Genomic DNA, 15,391 nt, shown 5'->3' with positions numbered 1-15,391 from the left:
ATGTTGATATGGAAGAATTTTTAAAAAAATATATCTTTATATTTGTCAATAACAGCTTTGATAACGGTACATATTTTACGGTTTCCCCACACGTGTTGATAACGAAAGGCTCAGATTTTCCAAAAAATAATAAAAATGATCAAATGTTGAATTGTCAATCCATAACTGTAGATTTAATTAAATCTAGTTAAGATTTTTTTAAAAAATGCGCTTTAAAAATAGGAGTGGTAACACCAATGCAAATGTGTATTAGTGCATTTTTTTTCTTCTAATCTTTATATAAAAATGAAAAACCTACAGTGCGTCTATTGTGCGCGACGCATTTATCTAAAAAATCAATAAACAACAGCTACATTAGCGTAACATCGCGTTAATTATCTGACCCAGGAATTGCACGGGAAGGGGGGGCAGAACTTGCAGGATTTACCCCCGCTGTTACGCGACAACGCAGCCGCCTTCGTGAAGCGCAAGCCCGGGGCGCGCACGGCACCGTGCACCGGCACAAACGATCCGTAAAGTCAAAAGATGAAAAAAGCGAAAGCGTGCGCGCGTGGAGGGGGGGCCGTGGGGGCAACCTTGCAACACAAAAGCACCCCCCCCCCCACACCCCCCCCCGGCTGGTCAACAGCACCCCCATCTTCCTTTAAAAGTGCCCCCTCCCTCTCCAACCCCCCTTTCTCCAGTCGAGGTGCATTGTGGGGAAGAAAGTCGTTGCCATTCGACCTCTGCGGGGCCTGCGCGGACGCAGCGAGAACCCTGAAATTCATTATGCCTTTAAAACCTTTATTTATTTCCGCATAACCTACATACTCTCACCGGGAGGGCCAGCGCGGACAGCCGACGACGGGCCACCTCTTTCGGGACGCCGACGCCAACGCAGCCGGGGCTCGTTTTCTGCCGGAGGCGGATCATCGCCGAAAGTGAAGATTGTAACGTATATTAAGGAAAAATGTCCGGTGAGAGGAACCGCAGGACGCTGGCTTTCCGGGGAGGTGGATTAGCTGGGTTGACGGGTTCCAGCGCTGGCGGCGGGGGGAACTGTAACAGCTGTGAGGCCCTGGCCTGTCAAGACCGACAGTTTAATGGAAACAGGCCGGATCAAGAGGAGGACCGGGATCTTGGGGCGAACGGAACATCCCAGAAGAGAGTCGAGGGCGCTGGGTCTGTCAGCGATAGCACGGAACCCGAGGCGGAGGAAGAAGAGGACCCGGAAGGGGGCAGCGGGCCGGTCGGAGACGGCGAATATCGCCTGGTCTCGGGGGAAGCGGAGGACGGGTCTCGGGAGGGGGACGGTTCCACCACGGGGAACAAGCCCGGCGGCGTCGACGTCCGGGAGTCGGGAAGCGGCGCGGCGGAGACGGGATCCCGGAAATCTGGGGTGGAGATGAGACCGCAGATGTTGCTCCTCAAACACTCGCAATTTCACGCTTCGTGGTTGCAGGAATTCCCGTGGCTGAAATTCAGCCAGGAGACGGGACTCATGTCGTGTTCCTGGTGCCGCCACTTTGCCACTAAAAACAGCGACGAGCTTGTCAAAGGGAGCCGCAACTACAAGCGGGCCTTGCTGCTGAGACATCACCTGTCCGCCGAGCACGGGCGGAACGACCCCACCAAACAGGTAACGCTAACCCGAGCCCGATTTCGCTTTCTCTTGTGGCGTCGGGAACCTTCCGCTTTAGTCGGAACCACGGCGCGGCGGCGACTTTTGCCACTTTCTGGGTGCCGTGGGTGTATTTTAAACACAGAGAAGGCGAGAAGAGGCCAGTACCTAAGCCCCACAATCCCCTTTCCTTGCCGATTAGCTAGCATCGGGATGCTAACCCCAGCTAATAACTAGCTTAGCCCATTAGCCGCTCCTGGGTAGCTGTCTTGTCGGAGGTAAACGGCCAGTGGCTGGTGGAAAGCCCCTAAGGAGTTCCAGCCGTTCGGGCGCCTGGAGGGGAAAACACGCCGAATTACGCATTTAGAGTTTTATGAAACTCTCATCTAGTTGACGCCTGGATCCCAACTTTAGTAAAATTAATAAATAACCCGTCCCAACCTGCTCCTGTAGGACACCTGCTGGCTCACCTAACTTATGTCATCGCCCAGCAAAGCGTGCAAGTCGCCGAAAATGCGCTTTTTGGAGCACTTCCTTGTTTTTGCACACCGCTTCTGGGCACCAGCAGCTGCCTGGATGGCTAGCTTCGCTAGAGGTCACACAATGGCAAGGGCTCGACCCAGGCAGCCTTTGGGGAACCGCACCCCACCCAACGCTCCGCCTCCTGGCCTCCGGAGCAGTTCTGCCGGTTCGGAGTCCCGAGTGACCTCTGCTGCGTTTCTTCCCTCTCCACCTTCTCCTCCCTTTGGGGAGCTAAGTTAGAGGCATTGTGTTAGAATGCCCCCCTCCCCCCCCCAAAAAAAAATCCATAGATGGTATCACTTGCACACTGGACAAGAGAAGAGTAAATCATTCTGCTTGGCTCCTTTGGTTCCTCGCTCCCCGACGTAGCTGCGCGAATGAGTGAAATTCATGTCGGTAAATGAAATGACATGCTGTCACCAGACCATGTCGTACACATGTTTGCACATTAGCGCGCCTCAACGTGCGACATCCCATTAATATGTGACGGAAACCACGACTGGGGTGTAAATTAAGCCGGGCTTTAATCAAGAGTGATTTTTAAATTCCATCTGAAGCATCCAAACCAGTTTCGTATGTGTTCCAACTTAGCTGTGCACACACGAATAAAAATTACAGTTTAGTCAACATTCGGGGGGTGGGGGGGCATTGGAACACCCTTATAAAAATGTGTACTTTGCCTCACCCAACATTATGTCCTTACAATAGCTTCGGCTGTCAGGGGATTTAAGTGTGGGTACAATTTGAGTCTAATTTATTAGCAGAGAGGATTGCACGCCTACATTTAGTTCCCTGCTTTCCACACGCAAACACTAATCACCGTGACTTAGTGATCCACTAACTTGTGTCCATCTCTAATTGTTAAGGAGCAGTAGGAGTGGATTAGGGGCACGGCTTTTCCCTAGCAACAAGGACCCCAGACGCCGCTGTGGAGGTTGTTCCGTCGCGTTAGCCGGGCGTGGAAAGACGGCGCCTCGACGCCGCGCTGTGCGAAAAGAGAAAGACGTTGCGGTGATGTGTGGAACGCCGCCGTGTTCCAGGGGAACGGCGGACGTGACGAGGCGATGTCTCGTCCTCTCCACCCTTTCCTGATGTTAGTCAGGCCTCTGCTGCATTCGTTATAGCTAACTCAATTAGCCGCGGCGCACCAGCGCAGCTGTGGTGAATGTCGAACTCCCCGGAGAAGGGGGTTGTTGTCCTCAATTCCCCAGATGCCGTCTTGTGCTCCGATTGTTCCCCGCACCCGCCGATAAAAGGCTGAGACCAGGCGACGTGGACCATGGGTTCTTATAATTTAATCAGCGAGGTCGTATCTGGGACGTTTGGTTTGTACCCTCGTCGAGTTTTCTGTCCTTCCTTCGCACGCTCGCGCTGGGTGTTGCCGTTTGATGTCGGGTTTTCGTCCAGCGTTCCCTTTAATGTCCACCCCCCCCAGGCAGCTGCTGTACCTGCACGGTTGTCCTGGTCTAAGTGGTGGACCAGATAAGTTAACAGGACGCTTAATTGATCACCGGAGGATGAATTTAGATACGGGGGCCCCCGACGAGTCCACATCAATGCTTTGTTTTAGTTCCAACAAACGCCACATTGTTGAATTGAGAAAGGGGCCCCACCCTTTGGTCTAGCGGTGTTTGCCAGATAGCTGGGATGTTTATTGGGGGCCACAGGTCACCGGATTGGGGTGGGGTGGAGCCAGAGGCAGAATTCCTGCTGAACCCATCAATGATTATCCTCCCCTCCTGCACCTCTTCTGTCGGAGCATTGTTGAGAGGCCGGGGCTGGAGACGCCGCGCAGCCCTCCCACACCTTGGGCCAAACACACACTGCAGTATTGTTCTTGCATCTGTGGACAGGCGGGGGGGGGGGGGGCGCACAGTATATGGAGGGAACTGTTGACGGACCAACAGAATGCCTCCGGGTTGGGCAGGTCACGGGACCGTCTCCGAGGCGGTGGATCCTGAAGTGGGGGGGTTGTCCCTGTCACATTTAAATCAATACGGGCGCCTTTATATTTGCATGCGCTGGCAGCGAGTAAAGCAGGGAGGAGATTGTGTAACGGTGGATAAACGGTGGATAAACGGTGGATAAACGGTGAATAAACGGTGGATAAACGCCTCCCCAGTGAGTTTAACAGTCTGGACGCACGCCGCCGCCGCCACGTTCAGGGTTCCACCGTCTATTGGACGCGTGTGAGCGTAGCCAGAGAGCGATGGCTGCTCGCTGGAAAGGTGTTGGGGACTTTGTCCTTCTCATGTTCCGCCACGGCAGCCTGCTGACCTGCTCTCGCCCCCGCCCCCCCCCCCACAGCCCCACCCTCACATGCAAATATGTCACATCTGCCCCAGGAAGCTGTGGGCCCAAACATGTTTGCAGACCATATTCCTGCCCTTTTAAATCAGCCACCGTCACCATGTGGAGGATTCTTCTGTCATTACTTTCATGTTGTTTCGAACTTGCCGCCTGCTTTTCATTCCCCCACTGGCTCGAATAACATCGGCCACGCACTGATGGGGGGAGGGGGGGGTTGTCTCATCTCCCTCCGGAGCATCTGCTGTGCAGAATTACTCTGCCGGTTCTCCACGCTCACACGTGGCACATCTGCAGACAGGATGACTGGGCCGAGGAGGCAGCAGCCCCAACAGCACCGGTCTCGGACTCTCCCTGTCCTGACGCTGCGGTTTCAGGCAGAACCTGTCCATTCCCATGACAACACACTCCACCACTGTGCTCCTCAAAGCCCCGTCCGAAGCTACGATGTGTGTCATGGAATAATAACGCCCCCCCCACCCCCCACCCCCTCTGCATCAGCCCACATGCGCCCGGGCTCCTTCCTCTGCCTGCGCCTGAGAGATGCAGCGTAATAAGAGGGTGAGTGCAGAGGCCTTTCACAAAGGCCCACAGTGAGTGGACAATCAGCCTCAGGGAGAACACAGGCCATTGTGAAGGCTAAAGTGGGGTGACCCGACTCCTTCTCCATCACGTTGCCTCGACTCCCACCGCTCCACATTTTTTTTCATCCAACTTCTGCGACGAGGCCGAAGGTCCTGTTCCATTTTCCTTTTGTGTGTGTGTGTGTTATCAAGCTTTGCATTTATGTAACAATCGCAGTTTAGCGCACTTATGGACGTTTCTGTCCTTCCACCCTCTCCTTATAGACTGTTTACCTCTCTCTCTCTCTCTCTCTCTCTCTCTGCCTCTCATCTGTCCCCCTCCAGCTGTGGCGGAGGACGATAAGCTCCCCTATACTATCCCGTGTGCCCAGGCTGGCCTGGACAAGAGCTGCACTGTAGAGGGAGTATGGATGGGGGTGGGGGCTGGGTGGGGACCTCAGAGAAATGGATTTAATCTGAATTACTCCAGCCGAAGCCCCAGCTGTGTGTACGTGTGCGCAGCCCGGCTTGTGTGTATGCGCGCTCGCATGCGTGCGCAGAAGAGGGCGAGCGGGGGCAAAAAAAAAAAAAAAGCAGGGCTCAAGCAATGTGAATTATTGTGGATTAGGACATCTGCTGTGCAATTCTAAAATGAGCCGGAGATGTATGCTGCTGCATGTGCCTGCGTGTGTGCGGGAATAAACTGTATAAAAATATTTATAAAGGTGCATTTCCACGTGCATGCGTGCACACAGGCCGTGAGTGGGGGTTAGCATGCTTGTGTATATCCTCCCTTCTCTACTTTGTACCAGGCTGGCGCTTTGCCCTGTTTAAACGAGAGCGGGGGGGCTGTTGGAGGCTCGTTCTCCGCTTCTGTTGGCGCCTCAATCATCCTTCAGCCCTGTTTTTTTTTGTGCTGCGAGACGGAGAGAGAATATACGTTTCTGGATTTGCTGCACCCCTCGTTGCTCCGGTCCAACCCGGTTTTCTTCCACTGTTCAAAGCAATTATGTCAGAATATTGTTTTTCAATGCACGCAGTGAATAAGCAGGGCTGGTGTGGTTAGAGAGTGGCGGATGAAAGCGGGTCCTATTCACTCATTTAGCTAAAGATGGGGGCTTTCCTCTGACATGCTAGGGTTCCTGTCTCAGCTGCAGTCATTGCTCGGCACTGATCCGATCTAATATCTCCATTTGAAGCACAAACACTTGCAGTAAGCTGGGAATGTCCCCAAGGGTGTTTGCATTATTTATGCTAGTGTGCCAATTTGTAGCAAAGACTATAGCAACAAGTTAGAGCCACTTATGTAGTTGTACAGGGAAGAAAATGGCAGAATTTGCTTTCTTTCTCTGCCCGGATGCTCGTAGATATGACAAGCATTCAGCTTATCTGCCGTAACATCTCATTTTTCGTCTCGGGAGGTTTTAAGTTGGATTGGAAAAGACTGATTTTTCTGCCCGTGCAGCGACCCAGCCTGCAGAACGCCTTTCGTTACCTCTTATCACCTCCTCCGCACCAGAAGCCTGTTGAACCTGTTCCCCCTGAAGGCAGGCCTGTCGGCTCTGTCACCCTGGGAGCCCTGAGGGTGTGTACGTGGGCATTTCAACACCGCCTCGAGATGGAGCGAGGACAAGCCACTGAACGTTTCATTGTTAACGCCTTTCTTTGGGTAATTGTTCCCTGTTTTTCTGTCTTAAGGAGATGGTGAGGCCCTCGGACAACGCCAGCCCTTCCACTAACTGCTCAGGAGAAGACTACCGCAACAAGCCCAACGAGAACTCCTACTGCTACCAGCTCCTGCAGGAGCTGGACAAGCAGCGCAAGAGCGGCATCCTCTGCGACGTCAACCTCGTGGTGTCGGGCCAGGTGTTTCGCGCACACAAGAACATCCTGGTCGCAGGCAGCCGCTACTTCAAGACCCTCTACTGTCTGACCAAGACCGAGGCCCAGGACCAGGCCACCGTCACGCACCTGGACATCGCCGCCGTGCAGGGCTTCTCGGTCATCCTCGACTTCCTCTACTCTGGGAACCTGCTGCTCACAAGCCAAAACGCCATCGAGGTGATGTCTGTCGCCAGTTACCTCCAGATGACAGAAGTCGTCCACTCGTGTCGGGCGTTCATCAAAGATGCCCTGAACATCAGCATCAAGCAGGAGGCTCCCGATTCTGTGGTGGTGGACTACAACAAGCGGCAGATGGTCGCCAAAGAAGGTCACAGAGGACCAGACAACAAGCCAAGCAACTTCTGGGCCACGAGCATCCTGTCGAAGCTGTCAATCAAGGCCAGCACCAACCAAGGAAAAGAAGCAGCGGATGAGGAGGACGAGGGCTGCGGGGTGAAGGAGGAGGCCAGCGACATAGAGGTGACGGTAGTCGGGGGCGAGGGCTGTGCCTTGGTGACCCCCGGATCCTCTGGCAGCTGGACCCACCAAAACGACAACTCGTCCGACTCGGCGGAGACCAACGAGACTCGAGCGAGGGGCCAAGTGCAGTTTTACGTCTGGAACGAGGCGTCCACAGGCAGCGCCGCGGCGGCGCCGGCGCCGACAATTAAGCGAGAAGCGCCGGACCCTGTCGCCGGAAGCGGGCGGAGGAAAAAACAAGCCACCACGCGGCGATTCGTGTACAACTTCCCACCAGAGCCTGAAGAGGGATTCGACGAGGGGATGTTCATCCAGCCCTCGGCCTCCTACCCCAGAGAGGACTTTTCCTCCCTCTCTGAAAACGCTGGTATGGCACACACACTCCGACCCCCACACACACACACACTCCGACCCCCACACACACACACTCCGACCCCCACACACACACACTCCGACCCCCACACACACACACACTCCGACCCCCACACACACCTCCGGTTCGTGTTAAAATCTTGTGCTTTAAACATGAGCAACACACCAATGCCAATACTGACCTGAGCCATTTTTAGTTCCCTCCTGCTGCATCGTTGCCTCATTCACACCAGCCGTGCGCTACCACTGGTAATAATAGCTCTATAAACCACTGACTTTGTACTTATGACGCCGCCTTAACGTGCACGCAGATCAGGAGCTTGTGAAAGTAACGCCCACCCGGGGAGTTTTTTCTTTTCCGGCTCACCTAGATACCCGTTCAGTGTGTTTCTGTGTGTCGCGGCGGACGAAACGTTTGCTCTGGACTCCCGATCAGGTGCTCTCCATCCCGCGCACGGCGCAGCCCCCCCCCCCCCCCCCCAACCTCGGCGGCGGACGCCTCCCTTTAAGTGCGGTGCTTGATGCAACCACGATATCACACAAGTGGAGTGTTCTGCACGAGTGTGTGCAGACAGGGACACACAGTTTTCTCTATCCTGTGTGTGAGATGGAAGCCATCAGTAATAGAGGGAAGGAAGTAAACAAGGCACCCCCCCCCCCCCCCCCCAGGCCACCCTAAATGCACTTGAATGCTTTTAGCAACACCGACTCCTCGTCAGGCTCTTTTTAATGTGTGTGTAAAGGCGTCCCAGGGTGGCACCAGAGCCTGGAGAGGCTCGTTTTTAGACGCAGTGTGTTTGTGCCGTTTAGCTCCGCCTCAGCGGGCCTATTTTGAAATGACGCTCTTGTTACCGCCTGGTAGAATTCAGCTTTTCTTTCGTTTTAAACCCTGGGATCAAAGTTTAAATTCAAATGAGTGTTTCAAATGGATGCAGGGGTTTAACGTGTGAATATTTAAGGTTCTCACCACTCAGGCTGCAGCCTCTCGTTCACGTTATTTAACATTTATCTCTGAGTTTTACACCTCTGCCAGAGGTCTCTGGTTCCTGAGGATCTTTGAATTGTGCCACATTTTCCACATCCTGTTTGAGCTCAGCCCCCGTTCGTCTGGCCCCCAGATAAGCGAGATTTTCTTTTAAATTGGGACCCGTTTGTGCGGCGCGTTCCCCTCGTGCCCTCGTCTTTAGTTCCACTTTCCATTCCTGAAATACCAGTTCGTCCAAAACTGTTTCCAGTGGCTTCTTTGAAGAGGAACCCTCCGAAAGCGCTAGTTTCGGGGCGCCGTTCCTCTACCGCGGAGGAGATGGGGGCAGGAACATCTGGCAGTTTGGCAGCAGTTTCTGTTCTCTAGCATTTGGATGAGCTGCTCCATCCATCACGTCAGCAAACAGGACCTGCAGGTCGCTGTTTCATGCTAATTCCATCGTCATCCACCTGTGTCTCCTACTCACATTTGGTTAACTGCAGAACCTTCTTCTGTTAAGGCTACAGGAGGTAAATGAATATATTGTTTTCTTTTACAACATTAATAATTAATCGTCCAAGCAGGCAGCAGGTTAATGAATAATTCCCGGTAGCTATTGACAACCAGTGTAAGAGAATGTGTCCTGGAGCCATTTAATGCTGTGGGAAAGTGCTGAAATTTGCCTTGATCTGAGTATTTCAGCATTTGCCGCCATGGCTGCCTATAGAACCTATACTGACACACACATATTTGCATACACACGCGTCCTCATCGCAGCACACACACACCGACCTGCTCAGGCTGTGTGAGGCGCGGTGCAGCCAGGGGCTGTCCCTGTCCTGCATAATCCACTCTAATGCACTGGGGCTGTCCCGACTTCCAAATATTGACCCAGGGAGAATGTACTTATGTGCACACACACACACACACACACTCTCGCAGGGGCGTGTCTCTAATGGGCTTTGAGCACTGATGCTGGAAGAACCGGACATGCATCCAGGCAGGTGCTCCCACACAAGAGTGTAAGCCGAGCCGGTGCGAGCGCTCGACTCCCCGACTCTAATTAACCTCCTGGTTGGACTCCTGGTTACACCGGTTTGTTGTTCTGGCCTGGGAAACAAACCTTTTTTTTCCACTGATAACAAGGGGATGTGTGTGTGTGTGTTTGTGTGTGTGTTGCCAACGCGAACTATTGTTTTGCGGATGTGGCTTCGTGGGTGAGCGTTGTGTGGTGTAAGCTGTGTACACAGAGCACCGCGAGGTGTGTGTGCACACCCCCCCAGGCTCTCAACCTCCTCTCATTTCTCTTTCTCCCTCTCGCTCCCCTTGCCCTCACCCCTCTCCCTCCCCCATCCCTCTTTCCCAGAACTGGCCAATCAGATCCAGTATAGCATCATCCAGGACATACAGCAAGGAGAGTCCTGGGAGAATGGTAAGAGCCACACGCTCCAGACTTCAGCTAAACTGGAACCAGATCACCGTTTAACCTCGTGGACCTGAAGTTAGTCGTGGAGAGGCCGGGATCGTAGCCGTTAGGGTTACAGTTGACCCTTTTCTACCGTACGCTACCACATAAACGGGGCGTTTACCCTCAACAAAGGACGCCGCCGCTGCCGCCACGTGTAAAATGTGGCGTTAGTCGTTGTTAATCGCCATCCCACCTCTTATTTTACCGTCGTCCCGACGTAAAGGCTCATCAGTCGTAAAACACCCTTCTGCGCTCTGTAAAACGCACACACACACACACACACGCGCCGACAATACACAGGTGACCTGCTTCTCATCAACCCTCCCCCCCGTCCTTCCTCCCCCAGCAACCTGCCTTGACGACGCCTGTGTTGTGTTGCTCCCTGGTTCAAACAAAAGGCCCAAGCAGCCGCCCCAGCTCTCTGGGCTCAGAGTCTCACAATCAATATATTGATATTCATTTGTGGGACCATCTGTCCTCCGGAGCTGGTTAACTGGGGGGGGGGGTTATTGAGGACCCTACAGGCACAAGGACACCCGAGCACGTCACCACCAGCTCTTTTCACTCTTATCTGTCTCACACATGTAGCTGACCCCCCCCCACCCCCCAGACCAGTAGGTTTTGGCCCTTCTTCCATTGTTGCTTGACTGGGTGTCAAGGGTGGGATGTATTTGGGCCCCTAAGTTCTGATATTGATAGAGAGGAAAGGTCCAGACGGTGAAGTCGGGGTCAGTTTAGGGGGAATAAATCCTGTTGGGGGGGGTTTTGGGGGCAGACATTTGCGTTGGGTTGTGTATTTGGATGTTCCGCCTGGAGGCTCTGCACTTACTCACCTCTTTAACGCAGAATTAACCGCGGCTGTTTGTCCTCGGAGCTCCGGCCGACCTTCACCGAAGGCTGACCCCCCCCCCCCCCTCTCTCTCTGTGTCTCCATCAGGCGAGTCCTCGCACCTAGCCATCAATAAGCTCAAGTGCCCCCATTGTAACTACATTGCCAAGCACCGGCGCACCCTGAAGAGGCACCTGATCATCCACTCGGGCGTGCGCTCCTTCAGCTGCGACATCTGTGGCAAGCTGTTCACTCGCCGCGAGCACGTCAAGAGACATTCCCTGGTGAGTCCGCCCTCTTCCCCCCCAGGTTCAGGGCGTCGCCGCCGTCGGATACTAGGCAGAAATGTTTCGGTGTCTATCTGTTTCGCAAAATGGGGAGTTTTGATGGAGGCTCTCACCGAGTGGTACAAAAGGGGGGGGTTAGTTTAGATGCTTGGCCGGTGAAACATGTGACGCAACATTCGGTCATGTGGGATCCCAGGACGCGGCTTGTTTAATCCCAAAACCTTGCTCTCCCTCTAAAAGGTGCACAAGAAGGACAAGAAGTACAAGTGCATGGTGTGCAAGAAGATCTTCATGCTCGCCGCCAGCGTGGGCATCCGCCACGGCTCGCGGCGCTACGGCGTGTGCGCCGACTGCGCCGACTCGCACCAGGCCACCCAGGAGGGCCTGGAGGGCCTGGAGTTCCCCCGCGACGAAGACTTCGAGGGCGAGGACGGGGAGGACCTGGAGGGGGAGGACGCCAACGACAACGACCAATCAAACTGGGCACAGGGCAAAAACGGCGCCGCCCGGGAAGAAGACTGAGAATTTTCACAAGCTTGAGAAACAAATTTAAACAAAAAAAAAAAGAAAAAAAAGTTGATGTTTAATATATATGTATTCTGAAACTAGCTGGTAAACAATCAACTCCAAAGTGCTATCAAACCTTAAGGTTACTTAATTGTGTTTATAACAAAGAGATGGGTTTTAAAAAAGAGGAGAAAAAAAAAGCTTTGATAGTGTGGGAACTCCATGATGTACAGATTTTATTATTATTATTATCTTTATCATTATTATTATTAACACGTGTCCAACGATGGGCCAAACTCCCACAAGAGAAAGATTAAGAATGACAAATGATAAGATAAATCAGGTTTTTTGATGTATTTTATTTCCTACTGGGGGGGGGGGGGGGGGGTGGGGGGCACAGCGGTGTAGGGGGGGGGGGGGTTAGGCCAATCATCTAAAAGTGAAATGTTAATTATTTAATTTATAAAGAGAGCTTATTATGGTCTTATCAAATGCTATAATTGTCGTTTCTGTTTTTGTCTGCAGGCAGAAATGCGGCGTTTTTCTGCACAATCTAAGATGATCCTGCTCGGTGCTTGTAGACGTGCGCGGGAAAACGAGCGCGTTCGTCCACAGGAAGATTTGTTTTGTCTCCGTCTCGCTCCGTAGATCCTGTTTAGGTGCGCTCAATACTATTTTCTTCTTTTTTTTTCTTATCCCTGCGCAAATCTTGGAACCAAAATAATCTGTTTTGTGACTTTAATGTATCACAGCCATATTTATGATTAATTTAAGAGGGCTGCAATATTGTGCCAAACAGACAGCACACCAAGATTTAGCAGGAGACAAAAACTACTGAATATGCTTTAAAAAGAAAAAAAAAAAGAGTTTAATTTTTTTTTTATGAGAAAAAAAATAGCAAAAGTACAAGGGGAAATATTATTGTTAGCTTTATACAAATCACAGCGTCACAGTAACACTTTACTATTAATATTATTATTATTAAACAAAAGCATTTTGACTTTCACTTAAAGCTTGAATTTTGCCAAATGACGGAAACGTTTAATGCTGTAATGCTTGTCGCAGAATACTGGACCTACAGGCTCTATATGATGTTTATAATCATAGAAGCTTCAACTGACTCAGTTATAGACATGTAATCAACTGTAGAACACTGTTGTGCTATGGCGACTATCAGGTATGCTTTTGCCATCTTTTTTAAAGCTTTTATTTAATTTGATACACTCACACATACCATTTTTGTAGAACTACCGGCAGTACATGTTTGACCCGAGGACCTACGTGGACACCATGACCTAGTTTGTTTATATTTGGTACTAATTCTATGGTAAATACAGTTTATATATATCTATATATATATATTGAATCACTTGAATCTGGGTTGTGAGGGGAGGTTGTGTGTAGAAAGTCGTGATGCCGTCAGTCTGAAACTCCATTTTTTTTTGGTTTAAAAGTCTAGAAAATGTCAGTTTAATTTGTGACAAGTTGTTTTGTTTTTTTTTGGTTTGTTTTATTCTTTTTTTTAGGTCTGCCAGGTAGAAAAACACTTTGTTCCACAAACGGTGAAGCTCTATGGCGCCTCATAGACATGCACTTACTATTGCGTTCATGAAAATACGTTTTGCTTTTGTGTCTCTTCGCTTCTGTCGAAAGCGCGCGGTTAAAACTCGTCTCTCTTCCAAATGAGCATCTTTTTTTTTTTTATTAGACTTGTTTTGTTATTTAATATTATATATATATTGACTCCAAAATGCAATCAAGACTGTTAATTTCTACTTGTCCAACCAAAATTGTTGTTTTTAATTGTTGAAGTTTAATGTATGAGAAAAGCCAGGTGAGAACTTGCTTTAGTGTAGAAGTTTGTCTGTAATAGTTGAGCTTTTCTTTTCTTTGTTTTCGAAACGTGTCGATGCTACAGAATCATTCACTTTACCCGGGATCCACCTTTGAATTTCTCCCCTCCTTCCTTTCCTTAAGCACATATTTCCTCACCAAACACGGATTGTTTGCGGGTCGAGACCTCGGAACAGCAGTACCTGTTCATATGCAGTGGAACGTGCCGTATGTGCTGACGTGCTCGTCGTACAGGTGTGCTCGTCGTACAGGTGTGCAGCTTCCCCGTCTCCCTGGGAGGAGGCGCCTGCACGCCGCAGAGCGGTCGGCCTCTTTGTGTCACTTTTACCTTTAAATCACTGTGCAAGGGGTTATATAATGGTTATATATATATATATATATGTTGAGATCTATATAAGAAATATATATATATACGGAGAATCTATTATTTAATGAGAGGATTAGCAGTCAGCTCCCGACGCGGCGGTTTATTTCCGTGACCTTTAACCTTCTGTTGTCTGTTCTGTGCTCGTTCATCACGCCATCCTGTTCGTTCTTTTGATACTATTTACCATCCTACTGATTTTACTGTAATGAATGAAACTCAAATTTTATGCTGTATTTGTTATATGGACAACAAAGAAAGGAGAAAAACAAAACAAAAAAACACACTACAGATGTAAAGCAGAGATTTTTTTTTCCTGGTTTTTCTTTTCCCTCCCCAGCTGTATTTTTTTACGCCGTTGCAAAAAGGTTGTATTTTTCAACGTCTCTCGGACTTTTAACAGCGATGCAAAACTCGGGGCCGCGACCTCGGTGCCCTCTGAACACAAAACAGTCAGGTTAATCTTTTTACGTTTTTATCGGAAGGTTTTCAACGATGGAACTACATTCTCCTTTTGCTTTCTGAATTGTACTACTGTTCCTCTATACTACATTTTACGAATAAAACTTTGATATTGCTCTGATGCTTTGGTCCCTTTCTGGTCTCTCTCCACACCTGATGTCGGACGTGATTGTGTGAGACTGCTGGTGGTCTACCCCCCCTCCCCACACACACACAATGTGACAACGGCTCGTGAAGGTTCTCCAGAATGGCTGTTTTTCTTGGACGGGTCAACTTTGGAAAGGCAGTAATGTTCCCATCAGGAGGAACCTCTGGGGAAACCTGATCTACAGCTTTCAGGACCTCAGGCTGGGCCAAAGGTTCACCCCCCACCCCCCCACCCCCAAACAAGACTGGACAGGAGTGGATTTGGAACAATGGTGTGAAGGTCCTAGAGCGGTCCAGCTGGACCCCAGGATTTAAAGGCAGGCAAACAACTGTGCAGAGGTCTGAATGTGGGTCTCCTCCAGCAGAAAGGCCAGATAATCCACCTGTGAAAAGCCTGTGACGTCACCGGCAAGAAGCCGACCCCCCCAACACACACACTCTTCAGAACCAGCACTCTGCCACCTGCTGGTCAGATCTGGGATGACGCGGTCTCTGGTCTGCCAGCAGGGGGCAGCAGTTCCCTGCCAGTGGAGACTCGTTCCATCAGTGAACAACTTCATCAGGTCAGAACATTTGAAATTGTGATGTAATTTATCAGCTCCAAATGGTTTGTTTAGGTAAAAGCAGGCGGAGACGATTCATTTTAAACTATGAAATACCTTAAAATATCTTAATGCTTTAAATGTCATCAATCAATATTTTCAAATGATTCGATCCAGGCAATGCTGCTGGAAAACGGGCCGTGTTCGCTCGAACTGGATTCCGTTGTCGGATAATGTGT

The 15,391-nt window shown here is 50.7% G+C and overlaps 1 protein-coding gene across 3 annotated transcripts; it reads left to right on the top strand.

Moving 5' to 3' along the window:
• Positions 1–681: 681 nt before the first annotated feature.
• Positions 682–14,584, top strand: zbtb10 (zinc finger and BTB domain containing 10). Of its 3 annotated transcripts, none has more exons than XM_057021276.1 (5): positions 683–1,618; positions 6,691–7,723; positions 10,059–10,124; positions 11,098–11,273; positions 11,517–14,584. In XM_057021276.1, the coding sequence occupies exons 1-5, from the start codon at positions 950–952 to the stop codon at positions 11,796–11,798; spliced, it is 2,226 nt and encodes a 741-aa protein (XP_056877256.1). In that variant the 5' UTR covers positions 683–949; the 3' UTR covers positions 11,799–14,584. The 3 variants fall into 3 exon arrangements, with proteins under 3 accessions (XP_056877257.1, XP_056877256.1, XP_056877258.1); XM_057021278.1 differs by lacking the exon at positions 683–1,618 and adding an exon at positions 5,507–6,577; XM_057021277.1 differs by lacking the exon at positions 10,059–10,124 and having other exon boundaries at positions 682–1,618.
• Positions 14,585–15,391: the final 807 nt, after the last annotated feature.

This window comes from Takifugu flavidus, chromosome 21 (genome assembly GCF_003711565.1).
Source record: "Takifugu flavidus isolate HTHZ2018 chromosome 21, ASM371156v2, whole genome shotgun sequence".
Lineage (NCBI taxonomy): Eukaryota > Metazoa > Chordata > Actinopteri > Tetraodontiformes > Tetraodontidae > Takifugu > Takifugu flavidus.
The sequence above is the reverse complement of the archived record's forward strand: the minus strand, read 5'-3'. Positions and strand labels throughout refer to the sequence as shown.

Bases quoted from the DNA above. Each gene is read 5' to 3' on its own strand.
- zbtb10 (XM_057021276.1), top strand. From the start codon at position 950: ATGTCCGGTGAGAGGAACCGCAGGACGCTGGCTTTCCGGGGAGGTGGA. The intron at 7,724-10,058 runs GTATGGCACACA...CCTCTTTCCCAG, and splicing joins CTCCCTCTCTGAAAACGCTG to AACTGGCCAATCAGATCCAG. The intron at 10,125-11,097 runs GTAAGAGCCACA...TGTCTCCATCAG, and splicing joins AGGAGAGTCCTGGGAGAATG to GCGAGTCCTCGCACCTAGCC.